The 22,931-nt window shown below is 45.8% G+C and overlaps 1 protein-coding gene across 1 annotated transcript in view; it reads left to right on the top strand.

Annotated features, from left to right (window-relative positions):
* znf609a (zinc finger protein 609a) overlaps positions 1-19,366 on the top strand; it is a 38,714-nt gene extending 19,348 nt beyond the window's left edge. The window contains exons 3-9 of the mRNA XM_020648860.3: positions 12,815-13,040; positions 13,532-13,619; positions 14,179-16,315; positions 16,630-17,041; positions 17,391-17,744; positions 17,959-18,037; positions 18,591-19,366. Coding sequence (XP_020504516.2) covers positions 12,815-13,040; positions 13,532-13,619; positions 14,179-16,315; positions 16,630-17,041; positions 17,391-17,744; positions 17,959-18,032 — 3,291 coding nt within the window. The 3' untranslated portion in view covers positions 18,033-18,037; positions 18,591-19,366. The remainder of the gene's footprint in view (positions 1-12,814; positions 13,041-13,531; positions 13,620-14,178; positions 16,316-16,629; positions 17,042-17,390; positions 17,745-17,958; positions 18,038-18,590) is intronic.
* Positions 19,367-22,931: the final 3,565 nt, after the last annotated feature.

Here is a 22,931-nt window from a genome sequence, read left to right as displayed (position 1 = left end):
CAAATATTTGTGTGTGCTATGAATGTATGTGCACTCTGAACGGATGTTCTGGTTAGCAGGTTTTTTTAAAGTAGATTTTTTAAAAAGTGGCAGCACTTTCAAATACAAGAGGTTAGATTGTCTGCACGAGGTTCGAGGCCGGCCCAATGGCTGGGCCCCTGAAAGACCCGGTGAATGGGAGCTAAATCAACATACACAGTGGATCGGTAGTGTTAGCGCTACCATCCTGGCTGACATTAGCTCCTTCTGGGCCTGTTTATATTGGAAACTTTACAAAAACAAGAGTCTCACATCATTTTAAGAAGAATACTTACATGTTGAAACAGGTGACTTTTTACCGAAGCAACTATAAATAAAAAGTGCCTTTTTAAAGCTTTCCCCTTTTTCCCCTCTTCTGGGTGGCCTTGGCCAGATCCACTGTAAATCCATAGTTTTTATCTTAAGGCTACTTGTTGATGCTATCATTTGAAATATCGCTGGTTGTATTATCTTAAAACAAGCGTTTTGAAAAGTAGAACCTTGGTTTGAAATGCCACTTAGCGTAAAATCTGGTGTATAAGACACACTTTTAATACCTATTTTTTCGTCTTAAAGGTTGGCTGCGTCTTATACACCGGTGCGACCAATATACCAGTACAAAATACTGAAACACGCGCCTTCATTACAGCGGGTGCAGCAGCCCCTATCACTGCGACCTGATGTGATGAAAAACCCATCCCCATTCCCCGTGTATTGAAAGCTGAGTGCACGCTGTGCTGGGAAAGACGGCGACACAGACCAGGCTGGCTGCGTGACTTTTTTCACATCTTTTCTCCCTCACAAGTATATATATATATATAAATTGTTCCGTAAATAAACTTTGTGGAGTTCTCTTTTAAATTAAAGAGTCCTATATTAAAGTTAAAGAGTGATGAGCGGAGTCGGGCAGCTCGACTCGCAAGCTAGGAGACTATGCCTCACAACTTTCCCTGCAGCACGCTGAGAGCTCAACTACCGTACTGTAGCTAGTAGGAGAGCAAACTCCCGAACGTGAAAACAGAGGGAACTAAAAGAGCGACACAGCTGCACAGAAACTGCACGTTGTTGACATTGCTGAACACAATGTAAATCGTCACGCAGGAAAACGGTTTAAACTTTTTTTCAAAACAGGGTGCGTCTTATATACAGTTTATTTCAGGGTTAAACTCAGTTGTTGAGATGCACAGTGTTACTTGGTGCGGCTCAGTTTTTAGTTTCCTTCCCAGCAAAAGATTTGACACCTTTTTATATTAAGCAGCCAGTAAAAGACATTTTACATTCCAGACATTCCAGGCTGATGGCATGAACAGAGTGTATTGGTCTTTCAGTCAAGTATTTCCTTTAAATAAGAAATCAAATGTATTTAATGATTTGGTTTCTAGGAGTGAAAGCAATAGATTAAAAACATCTGCTAATGCTGTCGCTCAGTGTTCAGCTCGTATCTCCTCTACAGCTGCAGTTCAGTCCAGCTTTCTTCTCCTTCTTCTTATAAATTTAGCTCAGCGTTGAGATCTGCTGCCTGCCAAACGTCCTGCTGGCCTGCAGCGATCATCCGCTCAGAGCTGTCTGTTATCCAGCTCTCTGCAGGTTTGCTGCCAAGTTCCAGCACTTGTGCTCCGTTTCCTGCTTCCAGCTGGCCGACCTCCTGCGTCCGTCACACTCACTTCACTGCTGTCACCTCTGAGCTCTCAGTTAAAGCAGACGCGACCCAACCGCCTGCTGTTGTTAGAGATCACTGACCTCTTAATGGCTCAGCCCCTAAAACCTTTTAACTGTTTTCTATCTCATTGGAATAAATCTGCTTTAGCTGTGATGGAAAATCCCCCATGTCTTTCTGTGTGTGTTACATGATCAGTCTGTGATACTGAACACACTGCACGCTTTACTCTCCATAAAGCATCAGTGGAAATCCGAGCAGCATGATAAAGCTGTTTCTCTCTCTATGAATGATGGTGTTTTAAAGGAAGAATGTGCGACATGTTCCTCATGAATATATCATAAATCAAGTCTATCCTGTGTAAATATTTCTGTGAGTCATGACTGTCTACATTGAGTGAGAAGCTCGAGTCCCGCTGGCTGTGTTGTTGTCAGAGCCGTGTTTACATGGACGGGACGGCCGGCTCCTCCCCTTGTATATAAAAGCTGTTTTAGTCAAGGACTAGAGAGAAGAAGAAGATACACTGATTATTTGGATGTTAGTAAGAGTTTTTAGGTCACGTTGATTCTGTGTCAGTTTACATGCAATGTGAAGCTACAGGCTAACTTAAAGAGCGCTAACATTAGCATGCTAACACAACAATGCAGGACACAGGTGATAGCAGCTCGAGTCCAGGACAACTTTGTCTGCCGGTTTCACTAAACTCCTTCGAGCGAACACGAGGTGGAGAGGGGTTGGAGGTGTGTCTCTGGAGGAGAGCGGAGGCTTCAGTATGGAGGAGGTGTGGCCAAACAGCAGTTTTGATTTCATGCTGGTGCTCAAGGGCGACATCTGCTGGAGCTCCACATACACACAGTCATCTACTGTGCTACAGCCAGCCTCTGGCCTCTGTTTGATGTTCAGTTATTTTGCATTTAAAAATAAAAGTTGTGAGGCTTTTCTATTGAATGTTTGTACTGTCTTATCCTGACTCGCTGTTTGAATTCAACCCGGCTATCTAAGTGTCTGATATTCCTGCTAGCTAAAAATAGCAGCATCCTAGAAACAAGCTGTTTACAGAGTGATCTAATCTAACCCAGTTTCTGTTTTTAGATAATGCTGCGGGAGTCCATCCCTCCAGCTGGTCCTGGAAAGTTTTAATCTAACCCGCTCTTTAGTTCAGCGTCTTTAAGCCTCATAAAGCAGTGTTTCCCCTACCATTATATTAGGGGGGAGGCCCGCCCCCCCAACGACACCCCCTGCCCCCCTTGATGGTCAAGTTAATTTTATTTTCTATATAGTGCCAGATCACAACAGAAGTCATAAGGATACCTTTCCTATAGAACAGGTCTATACCTCATCCTTTTTATCAAACAAACTAAATAGCCTTATGTTATTTATCTTATTTACACGACGGCATGTCATTTCTGTCTCTGCATGGTGTTTACAATTTTCCTCTGCTCTCTGTGTCGTGCATGGCAGAGTTTCGCCCCAGTGCACACACACACAGACACGTTCGCACACGCACACACACACAGACACGTTCGCACACGCACACACACACAGACACGTTCGCACACACACACACACACACTTGCACGCACACAGGTGAGCACACTCTCACCAGCGGAGGCCTGGGTGTGTGTGGTTGTGTTTGACGGACGCACACGCAATAATAAAAAGTCCATAAGTCCATTGACTTCAGACTTTTCTGGGCATGTCTCTCTGTCTGCCGTTACTCAGGGGATGCACTGTTAGCATGCTGCATTCAGGGGTGCTTAGACGATGAGAGATGTATTCAGGTGCGCTCAGAAACGGGAGTTGCAGGAACAACTCGCAGGACGCCCCCCCAGAGCTCTAAACCTAAGGGAAACACTGCAGAGTAAACATTTCCACCTTTACGACCAGCTCCTTCAGGGTTAAACTTACTTGATTTGGATTTAACCAGCAGTTTAATTAAAACTTAACAGGTTGTCAATCGAATCATGTCTATGCAGACTTTGACTTGATGTTAAAACAGCTGTGTTCTCAAGAATCAATGGGCTGTCAATGCAGGATGAACTGTTTTGGTTGATTCAGCAGCACATGGTAGGCTTTAAAAGTTAGATATGTTTTTGATAATAAGTTTAGATTCTGACAGTTTCGGGTCCAATAGGCTGCTGACTGGTTGAAACAAGATTTAGGTGGAAAGTAAGAGTTTTCTGATTGGATGTTTAATATGTCAATCAAGGGCTAAACGAGGGCTGTGCTATAACGTCCATACCGTACAGTAGAGGTATTTATTTTCACGATCGGTTCATCTGTGCACCTTATTGATAAATTAAATAAATTAAAAATCGTGTTTTAATTCCCATAATTGTCCTGAAATCACAACGACCTCCGTGCCTGTAGATGTCGCTGTTTCGGCATGTAGGCTAGCTCCCTGAGTCTCTTATCTGCCGTGAGCAAGAGAGAGAGCCGTGCTGGTGTTAATGTGAATCTGGACTACAGTACCCATTTTTGACACTAGGTATCAAAATTACATATTGCTCCTTTAATCATGATAAAACTCAAGATTACACACCTGTTACCTGTGGATTATATAGTTAAACTTGCTGTTCATTTATTGTTAGTTATTGTCTTTGATTCTCATGTTATTTGAAGGTGAAATGAGATTTAAGATTTAAAGATATAAAGTTAGAATTAAAGGTTGAACTGGCTGTTGAGGTTTAATTCAGTTTTTAGATAAAGCATGAATTAGGGATGTCCCGATCAGCTTTTAAGGTCCCCGATCCGATTTTTTTATATTGGGAATCAGCCAATACTGAGTCCAGATCCGATACTTATATTTGCCTTGATAAAAGATGGTCCACATTTTTAGTATGACAAAAACAATGTTTGTAAACATTAAGTAACTACAAGATGTCTTCAGCTTATATCCAGCTAGTGTTGTTGTAAAACTCATATATAAAATCAAAATTCTACTCAAAATGGTGTAAAAGCTTTCACCTTTAATATTCAGTCATGAAAACAAATGACACATTTCCTTAGTGCTTAGTTAAATAACAAGTACACTTAAATATAAATTGTAGATCCACTTAAAAGTGGTATAATCAGCTTGGCTGTAATAGGCACAAGTTTAACAACAAGTGAATTCTATAAAAACGAATTCAAAACATCTAATTTCCACAAAAGTGGTGTAAACAGTTTCACTTGAATAGGCACAAGTTACAGAAAACATGAATTCTACAAAAAATAGTCCAAAAATTACAATTCCTATTATAGCACCCTTAAGTCAATAAAAAACATAACTTTCTGTAGAAGTATTACAATAAAACGTGAACATCAAAATATAAGGCACTCTTAACAAAACTATTTCTTGAAGTGCATTTGGAGCTACAGTGTTCTTTATTCTATTCACTGTCACTTAAAAATGAAATGAAGGTTCTTGTTTAAGAAAACCAGCATCTCTACCCTGTTGGCAGAGAGGCGGTTCCTCTTCTCATCAATGAAGTTGGAGACAGCACTAAAGAGTCTCTCACTGTCCACACTGGTGCATGGGGCACAGAGAAACCTAACTGCAATAGCAGCCAGTGAGGGAAATCGTGCAGCATTTGCCCTCCAGAAATGTAATGGATTGTCTGATCTGGGGATGGTTTGCTCTGTGAGGTAGGTCTGCATCTGGACAATAGCTGATGAGGCAGTCACAGATCCAATCTCCATCTCACTGTCTTTCAATATCTCATCAAAGACAGTGCCCAGGCTGCTGCTTTCAGTGTTTTGACATGGTACCTTCTCCACAGGCTCTGCCTCTTCTGGCACATCACTGACAGCCGTCCTTATTCATCTTCTCCACCTCTTTAATAAGAGCATCCTTGGCAGGCTCCAGGTTATGTGGATTTGTGAAGTATCTGAAAAAATAGAATGTTTTGTTATTAAATAAAGAAGTATCCAAAGATTAAAAAACTAAATTACATACAAAAGAAAATATTTAAATTACCTGTCTTTGTATCTATGATCCACCAATGTCGCAATTGAGTACAGTGGATCATTCTCAACCTGGCTGAAGCGTTGTTGCACTGCCTCTAACAGAGTGCTTTTCCTTGTCTTGATTCCCTGCTCAGTGGTCTGCTCTCAGGAAAGAATGCGTTTCAGGGCTGTTAGGTCAGGGATCACATCAGCTGTAGTTGCAGTCTCTGCACTCACAGCTCTTGAGTGTCAGCTTATCAAAGGGAGATAAAACCAAGACGGCCTTCTCCATCAGTGCCCACTGGTTTACTGTCAGTGTAGCTGGGAGGTTGTGGTCTGCAGCATAGACACTCAGGGCACGCTTTTGGTCCAGGAGATATATAGAGTGATATTCCATCTTACTTGCACATCTTGCTGAAGGCGCCTGACTGGTATATTCATAGTATTCTGGATATCTTCCAGTCGTGAGTAGGCCTGTGGTGAGTGCTTGAGATGACCAACTATCTTTCTTGCGTTAGCAAGTAAGTCTTTGATGCTGGGCTGTGACAGCAGACCCTCATGTACAGCCAGCTGAAGTGAGTGAGCAGTGCAAGCCTACGCTCGGTACCCCCATATTATCATTGCCTTTTTCATATTCCTTGCGTTGTCACGCAAAATTACATGTACTTGTTGCTTGTTTTTTTCCCACTTATTCAGCATCTCTTCGATAGCCTGTTTTACATCTGCTGTATGAGACCCGTGAAACTGGTGTCCGTGCAACACTGCACGCTTAAGCTCGAAAGTGGAGGAAGTTAACCAGTGGGCAGTGAGGCTCAACAATGACATGTGACAAATGTCAGAGCTCCAAATGTCTGTCGTGAAGCTAACAACAGTCATATAATTTTTTAAATCCCCTAGTATGTTGTCACAAACTTTGTTGTACAGCTCCGGTAAAGCGGTGTCAGAAAGTGACGAGACGGCAGGGCATAGAGTGGATTCATAAGCTCCAAAAGACGATTAAAACCTGCAATCTCTACCACGGAGATGGGCTGATTGTCCAAAGTAATGAATTCAACCACCTTCTCTGTAATCCTTTTGGCCTTTTCGCTCCCTCAAGGATATTTATCCTTTGTTTTAAAGTCCAGAGTTGGTTGCTTCGGTGCAGCAGCCTTTTGCCCTGTTGCATTAGCGAACGCGCTATATTCCGTAGCATGTTTGGTTTTTAAATGTCTTATCAAATTGGTGGTATTAAACGCAGCTCTAGTGCTACCACCTCGCGAAACGATGGTATTGCAGACGTTGCAAGTGGCTGTTTGACTTGTTTCACTCTCTATTTTAAAATACTTCCACAATGACATTTTAGCCACGGTGTTGATACATGTGTGGTGTTGAGACTACTATGTCACTCGCGCGTTTGCAGTCTGCCGCAAATTGCGCTCAGTTTACGTCAGCTGGCATAAACGATCAGGGTGAGCTGATCGGCCTCAAATTCCCGATCACCGATCAGTTAATAAATGCCCAAATCGGCTCTGATCCAATACTTGAAATCGGGATCGGGACATCCCTAACATGAATAGGTTGATCACTGAGAGGTCGGCCTGATTTTATTGGAATATAAAACAATCTGTTCAGGATGTTGACTTGGAGTTTAACTCGTTTCTTATATCGAAAACAGGCTGTTTCAGGGGGATTAAAAAAAAAGCTGTTTACTGCATCTCTAAACAGGCTGAGGGATTCTGAATGTCTTTAATGGTATGTGTTTTCTCTCTGTGAACAGTAATTGAGGCGAGGCGTTGAATCATCTTAATTTGAAACAGGCCAAACTGCTGGTTTTAATCTGGAGATATAAACTCTCAGTGTACAGCGCTCGACACTGCGAGTTTATCTTGACAGAGGAGATGGAACGAGACGACACCTGGAGGCCCAGAGCTCAGACGAAACACAGAGGGAAGCCTGTGGAAAAGAAGTGAAGAGTTCTCTTCCTGTGAAACAGTTTAAAAACAGACTGGACAGCTTTCACAGACTGAGGCGGGAAAGGGATCTTTACGGGACACTTAACGTTTGACATCACAGCGTCAGGGTTTGTTTGATAGGACACGTCGTCAGCTATCATTACCTTTTCACTGTGGATGAACTCGTCTATCTGATCAGTGTATGTCAACCTCTTGTCTTTTTTAAGCTTGCCAAAAAATGGCATGTTTTTTAAAGCCCTGTGCATTTGGCTTGGAGAAGCCAACTTAGCATGGAGGAAGCTACCAACAAGAGCTCAGCAGTTTGCATGTATTTGAAGGGTGATACGCCAACAAATTCTATAAATATTCTTTATTTCTGTTAAGCTAATGTTTGGAGTGATAGGTGGTAGCACGATGTGTTTAAACAAACAAAGAAGACAGATGTAACTAAAGAAAGCAGGAAACTTTGTCTGCTTCTCAGTAATGGTTTGAAACATTTATGGAACCACGGTTCAGTTTGACATCAAGTCAATATTTAACTGTGCACGCTCCGTCTGAATGTACGAGAACATTCATCAGCAGAGTTAATGGAGGTAACAGTGATGAGCTTCATCACAGATACCTGGAGCTGTGGCGGTACCAAACAGTGCAATGCTAACGGCCTAAAGCTAAAAACTTTTCACAGAGAACACACCAGTAACATGATTACTGCCTTTCTAATACGCACCCCTAAATAATGTCTGGAGAATTTCAGGAGGATTGCCCCTATAATCCTCCTGATGTGGTTGTTCACACATGCACCTCACAGCAGAAGACTATCCCTGTGGGACTTAGAGTTGTGTCGGAGCATCCCTTATAAGCGACCGTCAGAAAGCGTCTGAGTCCTGTGAATTCTTCTCTGTGAAGACATGGCTGCTGCTTTAGCTAACTCTCCTCCTGCAGCATAGAGCAGAGCACACTCTCTCTCCTGGGGCTTTCTGGGAAACAGGAGCAGGAGGCTGTGCGTTCGTTGAGAAAGTAAGTGGAAGTGAAATATCTGGAGAAGCTAACGCGCCTCTGACCCCTCGGCTCTGCGGCCTGATGTTCCTGGAAGTGAGTTAAACAGAAAAGGTCACGTGAACCCCACGACAGCTGTACTCATGTTTTCCTCAGCGTGAGGGGACGAGCACTCAGAGAAAAAATAAAAGTATGTGAAACTGTTTAAGTTGAGGACACCTCACTGATTTGGAAGCTTTTGTTTCTCCCACATTGTTTAATTTGGGTTTGAATTAGTCTTGAATTCCATTCGTCTTCTCTCAGACGTCACACTCGTTCTCAGAGTTTGAGTCCTGGCCGTCCTTCAAGCAGAGTTCCCTCCCGGTCCCTCTTCCTCCCCCTCCGTTCCAGATATGAATTCATTGTCTCGGCATCTCCTGGAGAAATGGATCCTAACCTGTTGTTCCTTTCAAACAGTCCTCAAAGTGTGTGGCGGCAGTGAGGCCTGTGTGAGTGGAGGAGGGAAAGTGATCCTTCAGGAGTTTCCTAAAGTCTCTGAGGATCACGTTGTTGTTTTGGAAGGTCCTTCACAAAGTTGGTTGGTGGTTTGATGGTCTTGAGGAGTTTCAAGGGTTCTTATCACCATCTGAAAGCCTTTATCACTGTTAAGGCCCTGACACACCAAGCAGACGGCAAAGAACTAGTGGCGACGAAGGTCGTCTGTGGCGTCGCTTCTCTTGGCCAAAAAGTTGCACTCGAACACACTGCAAAGACTACAGCCAACAGCCAACCACCACATACAATCTGCTCATGCGTGACAGGAAATAACTCCCCATGCCAGCAGGCGGCGGTAGCTCATTGTTATGATACAAGAAGACCATTTTCACACCGCTGTCGGTCACCACGTTGTCAGCCTTCAAGATAAGAAGCGATGAGCAGCTCTATCACCACCAGCCTTCGTCCTCCTTGCTGGTTAACGTTAGTGGTGGGTGATATAACGATATTAGATCGTGAAGGATTTTAACTTGCTGACGATCTGCCAAAGCAGAGAGATCGTAGAACCGGGCTAATGTGTTTATTCTATCATGCTGCAGTTTATGCGCCGACACAGACGCGTCTCCCCTTCTTTTGCTCCGCAGCAGCGAAAACAAAAACGAAACTTAAAAGTAGCCTAAAGTCCACAAAAACAACTCCATCCCGGTTATATGTAACTGTTCTGATATTTTTCCAAACCGACACGCTGTGAGCAACAGTTAACTTACCTGCATAGTTTGCACAGTTAAGTTAGCGACACAAGAAACCGTTTAACGAGGCGGAGAGATGTTAACAGTCTGCAGAGAGACAGACAGAGCAGAGCTCAGACAGACAATGATGAGAGATATAACCCCGGTGTTTAAAATGTTGCTGTCAGTGTTTTCTGTTCTCTCTCGGTTTTTAAAAGTTACTATCAAGCTTCTCCACCTGAAGCTCACCTGTTGTGATAACTGAATTTATAGGGATTACACTAAACAACGTACACGTTGTGTGCAGCAGGCAGGTGAGAGTGAGTAACCATGGTGACTGTCTGTCTGTCAATCAACAATGTCCCGCCCCCTCAATGAATTAAACTCTTCTATCAGTAAAACTTGATCATGTGTCACAGAATGAACACATTCTGTATTATGTTTGATTATATATAAACCAAACTAAATTTAGTCCAATGATGTTGTAAAAAAGCTGCAGAGCCTGTATGAAGCTACAGCTGTGGGAATTCTGCAGGGAATAAATAGAACAGAAACACTTGAAGTCTACATGTTTTTAAATGAATGCATCACTGCGTGAAAATGTTCCTGATGAACATAAAAAGAGGATACATAACTAAATCATAATTTCAAAGTGGTGAGGAAAACCTTCAAATTGTGCATAAATATTGATCAAATTGAGGGAAAGACATTTCTGTTGCTAAAGATGTTCTGGGTGAGAGACCTCCAGACTGCCTACAAAGATGTTTTTCAAATAGATTAAACTTGTCTGCATTTTTACTTGTTGTGCATTTAAAAACATTACACAGGGAAATAAGTTTGGTTGAACTGGTCAGTGACTTGCAAAATAGTCTAAAGATCAGTATGAAAAAAATTGATAAAATCGGGATTTTGCCCAAAACAAAATCGTGATATGATATTTTTCCCATATCACCCACCTCTAGTTAACGTCCAAACGCCTGTGCTAAATGTGGTTACTCATCGCTCCTACAAACAACTTTTATCTCCACTTTATAGATCTAAGTATTGACAAACTGCTCTGCTACTATAAGATGCTATTTGTTCACTCTGCTCGTTTACATCCAGGTTGTAGAGCAGGACCATTAACCAGAGCTGCAGACAGTTTATGGCCGTCATTGTGGGCCAAAGTATTTAGAAATGTATTTAGCAGACTCGAAATCCTGGTGCCGACTAGAGAGGGGTTCCATTAGGTGCATCACGGTATATCACGGTTCAATTCGATTTGGATTCGATTCAGAATCTGTTTTCGATTCAGAATAATTCTGGATTGATGGCTTCATGATTCAAAGTCTGTTTTAATTATTCCATACTTCAGGATCTACTCCAGTCATCTGTGAGAATGGCTGAATTTCTTGCTGTTCCATTTGGCATTCTACTGAGTTAAAGATCTAGATTTAATACTTAGCAGGGAGTGACTGATTAGCTAAAAAAAACAACAACTTGTGAATCTATTTAAAATCTCAGAAGATAAGAATCTCGGTTTTTACAAAAATCACCCGACTTCAAGGAGGAATTGTCGAGGGCGCTTGAAGAGAAAAGTGCAAAAAACTGTGTCAGTTGTATGTGATGGTATATTATTTTTTGATACCAGATGAAACACGGCACAAAAGACTTTTGTGTTGAAGAGTTTGATTCATTACGTTTGGTGACCTGGCGCTCTGTGTTTCTCTACCTTTGTCCTCTGCCAGTCACGTCTGCTTGATGGAGCTCAACTAAAAGTTAAAGTCTCTCCTGAACATACTTCATGCAGACAGTTTAGGACCTCTGGCCCTGCAACTTGGATGTTTCCTATTATCTGAAATTATTCCAGCCTTCCTTAGTCCTGATGGCGCGCGTCAAAGGACGTGTGTCCTGACTTGATCCAGGAAACGTGACAATGTTTTTAGTGGTCTGAGAAATGAACAGACCTTGTTTCTATCAGTTAAAGTGCTGCTGAGTTGTGAACAAACCTCCGCTCTCTGCAAACAAAGGGAGAGTCTCTGATGATCACAGTCAGGAATCACTCTCTCTTTCTCTGAGCGAGCGAGTGACCTTGAGAGGAATGTGGCTTGTTGTTGTAATGAATACCTCTCGCTGAATGGAGAGGAGGAGGAGGGGGAGGAGCGCTGGGGAAGTCGGTGTTTCCCAGAGCTATTTGTGTGTGTTTTGTTAAAACTCTGCAGCCAATAGAGGCGGTGTAAAACAGACCCCTCCCCCCTCCACAGGGGGTTTCCCAGCATTCTGGGCTGCCATGTTTTTTGTTTTTTTTTTATCTCAAGAGGAGAGTCTGTATTGTCACAGCGTCCTAACCAGGCGGTAAACCAGTCAGCTGCAGAGCCAGCCGGTGGCTCGTTCTCTCGTCAAGAGCGTCTGCAGGTCTTTTTCTTATCTTTAAGCTCTTTTAGTAGAACGTGTGTTCTGTACATCTCTCCGGGGGCTGACTCCTTCCCTCCTGCTTTAGTTGGTTTACAGTTGAGAGCTGCAATAAGTGATCAAAGCTGTCAACTTTTTATTCACTTTAACTCTTTAAAATTGATGATTTCAGCTTGTTAAGAATGAACTAAGGATGCACTAATGCTTCGGTTTAACATCGGTATCAGACGATATCGGCATCAGTAAATATTGTGGTATGATCTGACGTCAGCAGCCGTTGTTTATCTGTTGTGTTAAATCAAATTAATGCTGATATCTAGAACACCTAACGACGGATTCAGAGAACAAGTTGCATTGTGGGAGTCTGACACCAAAAGAAGTCATGAAACAGACATATCGAAATCGGCCCTAGTTATCCCGCTCAGTTCATCTCTGGAGAGAAGATTTCCCATTTTCCCTCCTTGAACAGAGACTGATAATTGAGTGTCTTTGAGATGTGGACTAAACAAGACCTCACAGGATGTGGTCTAAGGCTTTAGGACCTGATCTACATTTGAACCATCAAAGATCTACTTGACTAATTGAGGGACTTTTTGTAATAATCAGCAAATGAATAAACTCAAATTGAACAGTTTCTACAGTCATGGTGTCTCTCTCTCTCTCTCTCTCTCTCTCTCTCTCCCTCCCTCCAGATGGAGTCTCCTGTCTCCACCCCTGCTCCTCCTCCTCTCCACCTCCTCGCCCCGGTCACAAACAGCGACATCTCATCCCCCTGCGAGCAGATCATGGTCCGCACACGCTCAGTAGCGGTGAACACAGCGGACGCCGCGCTGGCCACAGAGCCGGAGTGCCTGGGACCCTGTGAGCCCGGGACCAGCGTCAACCTGGAGGGCATCGTGTGGCAGGAGACCGAGGACGGTGAGATAAAAACTGTTAAACCCGACATGTTTACGTGTGTTTCTGTCTGACGGACAGCCTTCAGTGTGAAGACTCAGACTGTGGTCAGAGCTGATGACACACACACACACACACACAGCGTTGAGGAGATGAGGAGGAGCTGCCAGACTTCAGCTCTCTCTCTCTCGCTCTCTCCTGCAGGAAGCTGTTCACACATCAGCTGCACACTGAGCTCTTCCTGCTGCCTGACACTTCGATCTGTTTATGTGAGAGCAAAGTTAGTCTAAAATGCTCGCCATGTTTGAAGTCTGAAACTAGTCAAACTGAGACCAAACCACTGATGAGACTCGACCTCAGAAACCCGCTCGCTGTACTTAGTCTGAAACTGTGAAACATCTACTTCTCAAGTTGCACACTCAGGCTTTCAGTGTGCATTCAGTAAATGTTTATTGACCTGTGTGTGTGTGTGTGTGTGTGTGTGTGTGTGTGTGTGTGTGTGTGTGTGTGTGTAGGCATGCTGGTTGTGAACGTCACCTGGAGGAATAAAACGTATGTTGGGACCCTGCTGGACTGCACAAGACACGACTGGGCGCCACCAAGGTACACACTCGGGATAAACTTCTATCTATACATCCATCAGTTTACAGCAGTGAATCTAATTCTGAGATGTTTAATGTCAACTTGAAGACTTTTTCAGTAAGATCATCAAGTGAAAGAAATCTGAACAGATCAGGTTTCTTCACTGTATGACGTCATGACCTGTTATGACCCAATGAAAGAAGAAGTCCTAAAGATGGATTTCAGTCTGTCCAGACGTCTGACTGACTCACCGTACACCTGATGACTTTTCAAGCGACCATTTCCAAAGTCAGAAATAATATCATGAGAGTTTTTCCAGAGTTGGGTTTTCTTTCCTGTGATCTCTGTCGTTTGCTGTGAGGTCATCATAAAACAGAATCCGAGCTGTTTGAAGTCTTTTTCTCGTTTTGGCGTGATGATAAATTCAAACATGTTTAATGTTATGGCAGCTCTTTTTTGGTGTATCAAGTCCTTTAAAAACATGATGCAGCCATTTGAAAATCTAAGGTTTGATGTTCTAGAATCTTCCTGTTACTGTTTCCTGCTTCTGATGGCTGCTGACTCTGTTTCTGTGTTTCAGGTTCTGCGATTCTCCCACCAGTGACGTGGAGATGCGGAGCGGTCGTGGTCGGGGGAAGAGGATGCGTCCCGGCAGCAACACGCCGCTGAACGACAACAGCAACTCCTCTGATAACAAAGGAAGCGGAAGCAGCAAGACGCGCGGCGCCGCTGCTAACAGCAAAGGGCGGAGAGGAAGCCAGACAACAGGCGTCGAGGACGCCAAGGCAAGCCCCTCCTCTGCCAAGAGGAAGGCTAAACCAGCCTCTGACATGGAGCCCACCTCCAGCTCCGAGGACACCAAGGCATCAAAGAGGATGAGAACGAACTCCACCGGCGCCGCACTCCCCCTACCTGTAGGGAAGTCTGAGCCCCTCCCCCACCCGCCGCTGGACAGGACCTGCCCCTCCCCAGTGCTCATCGACTGCCCCCACCCCAACTGCAACAAAAAGTACAAGCACATCAACGGGCTCAAATACCACCAGGCCCGAGCCCACAACGACCATGACGTCCGCTTGGACCAGGACGCCGACAGCGAGTATGGGGATGACCCCGCCCTCCACCCTGACCCTGCTTCCTGTAACGGTGCTGCTATTTCTCCCGCCCGCTCCACCACACCTAAAGGGCGGGGTTTTGACGCCCCGTCCACCTCTCCAGGAAAGCTGAAAGGAAAGAAGAAGGCAGGAGAGGCGGAGCCTGAAGTGACAGACGGCGGCGAGGAGGCGGCGTGTCTAACAGACGAGGCGAGCAACGATGGGATGGATGACAGGAAGGCCAAGAAGATGGCGGTGGGGGGGAAACCTGATAAACTGACTCCGAAAGGTGTAAAGCCGACTCGCCCTGTTGCCCCCGGAGCCCCCTCGCCCTACGCCATGCAGGCATCCTCCCCCGCTCTGGGCTCAGTGGTACAGTCTGTCCCCAAGAGCCCCCAGATGAAAAACAACCAACCCAAACCCCCACCGCTGGCTGACCCCGCCTCCAGCCCCACCCTCACCAAGGACAAGAAGAAGAAGGACAAGAAGAAGAGGGAGGGGGGGAGGGAGGGGGACAGTCCGAAAGCAGCAGGTAAGGGGGGTAGGCCGGAGGAGGGCAGGAGCCCGTACTCTGATGCGGATTCAATGCTGAACGGCTCCTCAGAAGCTCATCAGAGCCGGCTCGCCAGCATCAAGGCCGAGGCCGACAAAGTGTACAGCTTCACCGACAACGCCCCCAGCCCCTCCATTGGGAGTGGCAGCAGGATCGAGCCCGGCCTCGGGCCCCCCCTCCAACTCAACCAAAATGGAGCGGACAACGCATCTGTGAAAACCAGCAGTCCTGCTTACTCCGACATCTCAGACGCAGGTGAGGACGGCGAGGGGAGGGCAGAAGGCGTGAAGGTGAAGACAGAGCCTGATCAGGGGCCTCGTGAGGGGGCCAAGAAGGCGCTGTTCCCCCCTCAGGCCCCAAGCAAAGACTCGCCCTACTACCCAAACTACGACTCGTACTACTCCCCCAACTACCCCAACCCCAGCCCGGGGGCACCATCCGCAGCCACGCCTCACGTTGAGGGGGCTCAGGTGAAGGTGAAGAAGGAGGAGGACTCAGATGTGGGGGAGGAGCCAAAACTTAAGGTGGAGCCTCAGGAGGAGAGGAAGATTGATCCGGGGCCTCAGCAGCCGTCAGTCATCCAGCAGCGGTCCAACATGTACACCCAGCCCATGTACTACAACCAGTACTACGTCCCCCCCTACTCATACTCCCCAGACCAGGCCTATCACGCCCACCTGCTCGCCTCAAACCCCGCCTACCGCCAGCAGTACGAGGAGCGCCAACGACAGGCTGACAAGAAGGCGGAGGGCAAAGAGCGGGAGGCAAGTGGGAAGGACGAGTGGAAGCAGAAAGCATCTGTTCCCCCCACCTTGTCCCGAGCCCCCAGCCTCACTGACCTCGCCTCTAAGGGGGGGCTGAACCCGACGAAGTCCAAAGAGCCCCCGCCTTCCTCAGAACAAACAAAGTCCGTCATCATGGTGAAGGGGGAGGAGCCCAAAGCCCCCGCCGCCCAGCCAGAGGGCCTGAAGATGAAGCTGAGTGAAGCAGGGCATCATGGGAAAGAGGAGACCAAGCCGGGGGCGGAGTCAGGTCGATCGGCAGGTGCAGAGCCCGCCATGTGGTACAGACAGGTAACTGCACGTATACACACAATGATCGCTTCATACAGCTGAATATTTATCTTCTGCTATGTCGAAACGTAACCAGAAACAAAACAGTTTAAATACATTTTTGAAAAAGCTCTTAGTTGAAACATGCTGGAGTTTTTATTGTTGAAGGATGCATGAGGATGATAAGATCCACTGTAGTGTACCTGGTTCAGACTCTAAAATCTGCAGACCAGGTGGCGCAACACGCCTCTTAGTAGTTTTTATTTAAAGAGCTCCTCTTCGGATACAAACTCCGTCTTCTCTCCTCACTCGCATCCTTTTCTCTCATTCTTCAGGAGCCGGACTCTCGCTTGTGGCCGTACGTCTACCCGAACAAATACTCTGAAGCTCCTAAACCCCAGGAGGAGGAGCGCTGGAAGGAGGAGCGGGAAAGGGAGAGAGAGAGGGAGAGAGAGAGGGAGAGGGAGCGCGACAGGAAGGGGAAGGAGGAGAGGCCGCGGCCGAAGGAGGTCATGGTGAAAGAGGAGGTGAAGGAGGGGGTGGAGTGCAGGACTCAGATGCCTCCAGAGGAGCACAGAGGGGGAGGGAAGGAGGTGCGGCCCCCCCACATGCAGTTCTCCTCGCCCCTGGCCCAGCACCAGGGCTACATGCCCTACTTGCACGGACAGTACCCCTACAGCCACGGCTACGAGCCCGCCCACCCTGGATACAGAGGCATGCCATCGGTCATGATGCAGAACTACCCCGGTAAGGAGAAGGGGGGGGGGGGGAGGGGGAGGTGTAACAAGCTTTTGTTTTACCAGAGATAACCCAGGGAGCAACATACAAACAAACAAACAAACAAACAAACAAACAAGAGCAATCTGGGACTAATTCAGGGTTCAGTGAAATTGGCTGAAACCAAACATCTAACCTGGAATCAGGAAACAGTTAGCTTAGCTTAGCATAAAGACTGGAATCAAGGGGAAACTTTTAGCATGTCTGTCATGTCTTGTTCATGTAGCAGAAGTTTAACGTCCTTTTCTTTGTTTATGCCTATATAAAAGTATTTTTAAGAGTGAGACAGACAGAGGTTCATTCTCTTCTCTGTCCTCAGGATCGTACCTGCCTCCGGGTTACTCCTTCCCCTCGTACGGAGGGAAGGTGGCGGGGGAGGAGGGGGAGAAGGCCTCCAGGTCCAGTCCCAACGTGAAGCCGCCGGGTGAGGCCAAAGCTCTGGACCTGCTGCAGCAGCACGCCAGCCAGTACAAGAGCAAATCCCCGTCCATCTCTGAATCCAAACCCCCCCACGAGCGCGAGAGAGAGCGGGACCGCGATAGGGAGCGAGAGAGAGACAGGGAGAGAGAGGGCGACCGGCCGCGCTCGTCCCCCTCACAAAGAATCATGCCCTCCCATCATCACCTGGGGTACCCGCTGCTGTCGGGACAGTACGAACTGTCCTACGCCTCAGGTGAGACACTCGTCTGTCCGTTTAGAAACTGTAAAGAGTCTTTGGAGCAGCCGCAGCCGATCAGGAGTCGACAAGTCTTTGTTTACTTCAGGAAGTCATCAAGTTTATTTATTAATTCTTTTTAAACCCCATCTCAAGCCATGTTGGATCTAAAGAGGCCAGTTTCTCTCTCTCTCTCTCTCTCTCTCTCTCTCTCTCTCTCTGTGATTCTCAGGTCTCTCCTCCTCAGCCATCGTCGCCAGTCAGCAGGCGTCCGCCCCGTCCATGTACCCGCCCGCACGGAGGTGAGAACGGTAAGACAAACGCACCTTTTCATCACATTGTATTCTTTATTCTCGATCTTCTTACCTCGGACACAAACACAACGTCTGAAGCAGTGACAGTCTTCTTCTGTCTACTGCAGAGAATCCATCCTCACTGTCTCAGTCTGCAGCACCACCTGGTGGTCACACCTCAGAACTGCCATTCTTTTAATGAAGTAAATAAAGAAATCTCGATGGAAATGTTTAAATTTATATCAGTGTTTGAAACTGCAGCGTGATGAAACTCGCACTCTCTGAGGTCAAAGGTGAAATCAACCTCTGAGGTCAAAAGTGAGAGCCGCTCCCGTTTCCTGCAGAGAAGCTCACGGTGCAGAAACGTTTGGACAGTGTGCAGGAGTTCCATTATGTTGGGTTGCTATGATGTGTATATTTGTTGCCGTGGTAACGAAACAGGTATACATATGGTTTGATTTTTACCAGAATCATCAAGTGTGATCAAAGTGTCATGTGACAACCCTAGGAGAAGCTTTGTTGATTCTAAACTGATCCTCCTGACCAATCACGTCCTCTCCTCTCTCTGCAGGCACACCTGATTGGTCGGCCTCCAGCCTTCCGGAGTCATGTGACTGGATCACATGAGGAAGCGTTTCTGTTTGAGCATCAGTTCAATGGTGTTTGTGTACGTTTGATTTCTCTGCCTGGACGTCCGGCCGGCTGCTTCGCCCCCTCGCTGGACCCGCTGAGACCTCGGAAGGATTAAAGGCTCTCAGTCTACTGGTCCTACTGGTTCCACTGGTTCTGATGATCCAGGTGGGGACCATGGTGCTCAGGTGGGCGGGCAGAGAAAGGTGTGTGCTCACAGACTGACGGCAGAGAGGACCTGGTGGGCGGGGACACGATGAGATGCCGCTTCTCGGTTGTTTTGGATGCGGAAGGAGCAGCGGCAGCGGGGTTGGACAGTCCCAGGCGGTGTGGGAGCTGTGACATCATCTCAAAGACTCCGCCCACAGTGACCTATGATGTCTCTGACCCCGGTGGACATCGTCACTCTTTGACCTGGAAGTCCCTCAGCTTCACAGGAAGTCACAAATACTGTGGAGGGAGGAGGACGGACCAATCAGAGGGCAGCGTTTGGACTGATGCGGCGTCCTCAGACTCCTCCTCCTCAGTGTGTAGCTGTACTGTACTCTGTGTGTGTGCGTGTGTGTGTGTGTGTGTGTAAATACTGTACAGAGGAATTATTTTAAAGAGCCTGTTGGATGCTGTTGGATTTCCTACTCTTGTTTTTGTCTGGTAGCCTCTGCCTCTGTTTTTCTACTGTTGTTGATCTGATATTAAACCTGTAGCTGGTGGAATGGCGCCCGACCTCTGCGTGCTCATTTGACGATTGCTGATGATGAGCTCTCTTCCAGGATTTAAATCTGAGACTTTATCATCTAACTCGACGAACATCAGACCGTCTCTCAAAACAACTGATTTAATTTACCCTTAGCTCGCGTTCGCTCTCTATATCTTCAACCACTTCCTGTTGAACGTTAACCTTTGTTTTAGGGGCTCAACAGACGAGCTACAAGTCGCTGTTAGAGGCTTAGGCCCTGTGTCCACCTGGTGTTTCTTCAGAGCAGAAAACGCTGGCTGTGCACTCCGGGTGCTTTCATGAAGCGTTTGTGCGCTGAGAAGATGCAGATTAATATGTTTAGTATCATTGATGTATAATATTTAATGAACATAACTTTAATGTTGCAGCTGATAAATTAACAAAATGTAAAGTTTAATTTAATCCTCGTCATAGTTCATAAATGGATTTAGTTTTGTATTAATCTGAATATTGAAAGTATCTGGAGTTGACAGATGTGTTCGTCTAAGAGGAAGCTGAGTTTTTCATATTTTTTTTTTTTTCATCTTTTGGTGACTGAGTTCTTGAAACATCCACCAGGCGGCGCCAAAGCTCTTCAACCTTTTAACACAGTAACCCTTAAAAACCAAAAGAATGTATAAACATGTATAAAATATATAAAAATCTGCAGAATCAGATGAAGATTGATTTGAATATTTTGATGTCACATCTGTGTCTCCAGTCAGACAGGCTGATGGTTATCACAGCAAATAAAACCACAGAAGAAATACAAAGTAGACAAACCCTGATGATATAAAAGAAGTAGAAAGAAAAAGTTACATCCAGAACTCAGCTTTACGTTACTTCTAAGTCTCAAATTAAGGAAGATTTAAAATTAACAAATGAATCCAGAGTGTGTACACTTGGACTTGAGGTTGGGAACCAGGCGGGGGTCACCGGTTCAAGTCCAGGTACGGACCTAAATCTTGAAATTGGTCTGTTAGCTGGGGAGGTGACAGGTCACTGTTGAGGTTTCCTTTAGCGAGGTAGCTACTGAACCCCCAACAGGTCTGGGGCTCATTTATCAACAGTGCGTAAGAACATTCCCACGCAAATAGTGGGATTTATCAACTTGTACTTATACTTAGAAATGTGTGTAAATATAAGCACAGCTCTGACCATGCTTACGCACAGAATCTAGTGTTAGAACATTGAAACTACAAATAAAAAGCACTACGAGTGTCACAGCACGCCAGAATCAATCTCAACATGGATGCATGTTCTGAGTTTTCTTCAATTAAAAACCCCAAAAAAGTGATTTGTCAAATTTGATACAGACGTGTTGCCTAAATTTGTTCCAAAACCGCTAGGACAGGCGTTTGAAATGTTACATCATGGCTCGTTTTGCCTTATTAGATGATTTGGCGAACTGTGCGCTCCGCAGTAAGGGCTTTTCAAAAGAGCGCACTGATCTGTTTGGTCCAGCTTGTTCTCTTGTGAGAGCGTCACTGTTTTCAGTGCGTCCCCAGAGAGAGCTGTGCCCCCGATGACGCTGTAAATGCACCGTTCTTGTGTGAAATTGTGGATTATTCTGTTATCTTCCAGCTGCAAATGCTTCTCGCTTTTGTGCCGCGATGCGTTTTATTTTTTGCACTGAGCATAATCTCAAACTTCATCTTAGTCTTTTCTCCTCTGACCTGTCACCTTCTCTCATGCAGCATTTGTTTTTTTGTGAGTAACTTCGACTAAGTGAAAAGACTTAAAAATTTCATTGGATCACAGCGCGAGAGTTACTAACCTTATTTTATTCATTCATCTATTTATTTATTACCGTTTTTTATTCAACCTCATCCACTTCCATTTCTGTTATAAAGCTTCTTTTCTTTGCTCTCGTATTATTCCGCCGAGGTAAATATGTTCACGTGGTTTTTAAAGAGGTGTGTTGTTACCTTAAATGGTTTAGTGGAGGCGTTTCTGAATGCAAATGTCCCTGAACATGCACGAGCCTGCTGGTTCACAGAAAACCTGCAGAGTCGTGGTCACAGATTATAATTCAGAAACTGTCAGATGGTGTCGTAGCGTTGTTTTTCTTTTAACATCGAGTGAAAGTCTTAAAGTGAAATGAGATCTGCTGTTTCAATCGGCGCCTTCAGTCCGATATCCATAAATTACGTCATTATGTGACCTGATACACGATATACGATTGGATCACATACGCACTCTAGTTGCAAATCATTCTGTGTCCTGCAGGGGGCAGCATAACTGAATGCTCTTCTCCCGGAGCTCGCCGCGGACTCGAGGATCAAACGGTTTAAAAACATCACAGGAGCAGAAGGCTTTGAGGCTCCTGGTTCTTTGGAGGTCTGAACATAAATAAGAAAAATCTAAACCAAGAAGAGCTTCATAAATTCAACTCAGCAGATGTTCATACCTGAGCTTACTTATCTGTGCTGCTGCAACGCCCGAATTTCCTCTCTGGGGATCAATAAAGTATTATCCTGTCCTATCCTACCTGCGCCCCTTCAAGGACGGCCAATCAGATTTAGTGTACAGGTGACAGTATGCGATTCGAGAGTCTGTCGGGCCCTATAGGCAAATATCAACCAACCAAGGTTCAGCAGGGGAACGAGGTGCTGTCAGATGTCACTTTTTTGGCCGCTGCTTCAGGGCCCCCCTGCTGGTCGCTGCCTTGCCTGTTGACAAGCAGCGAGCTATTGTGACGACCCTGACTGTCTCTCCTCTACCTTCAGGTAAAGAGGGGCGGAGCCAGTTTATTTGTTTCATGCACCTGGGCAGCCCGGGCCGGGGTTATTTATCGGGGTCTCTCCACCTTCACACCTTCAACAGACCCGGGCTGTGTTGATGCGAGCTCCAGGTAGTGACAGCGCCGACACACACACACACACACACACACACACACACACACACACACACACACACACACACACACACACACACACACACACACACACACGCGACCCCTAACGGTCTCCACGATGGTGCCAACGTTACACAACAAGCTTCACCACAATGACTCCACTCATCTCACCGCTGCTTCTGAGCAATCAGGAGGTTTCACAGCAGAATGAGGGCTTCCTCTTTTTAAAAAGGTCATAAACAGAGGGAGAAGTTTCTCCTTCTTCCGCTCGAAGTCTCTCATATTCTCAGGACATCCTTCAGGTCGCCACTGTAGTAAAGAATATTATTTAAATCGTCCTATTTGCTTGAACAGCTGGTGTTTCTAGTGTAGTCAAGGTCACACTAACCGAGACCAAACCATACCTGAGACCAGAGAGCTCCGAGAAAAGACCAAGACCAGCCAGGTCAGACAGGGACAAAGACCAAGGATCATAAATATCTCTGAAAAATCATCATCCTGTGTTTAGGGGGCGTGCTCCCGAATTAGCACGTAACAACGAAAGTTGCGGCCGTAACCGGGGCAAAAAAAAAAAATTTTGGCTTTTTTTTTTTCTAAAGTCCTTAATATATCATCGTACTCTCGTGTCTTTTATCGATATATATTAATAAAACTCCCCGTGCTTTTATTCTGAAAGCCTCTTCTGGTCACTTCCGGTACAGGGTGTATTA

Source organism: Labrus bergylta, chromosome 7 (genome assembly GCF_963930695.1).
Source record: "Labrus bergylta chromosome 7, fLabBer1.1, whole genome shotgun sequence".
NCBI classification, from domain to species: Eukaryota; Metazoa; Chordata; class Actinopteri; order Labriformes; family Labridae; genus Labrus; species Labrus bergylta.
The sequence above is the reverse complement of the archived record's forward strand: the minus strand, read 5'-3'. Positions and strand labels throughout refer to the sequence as shown.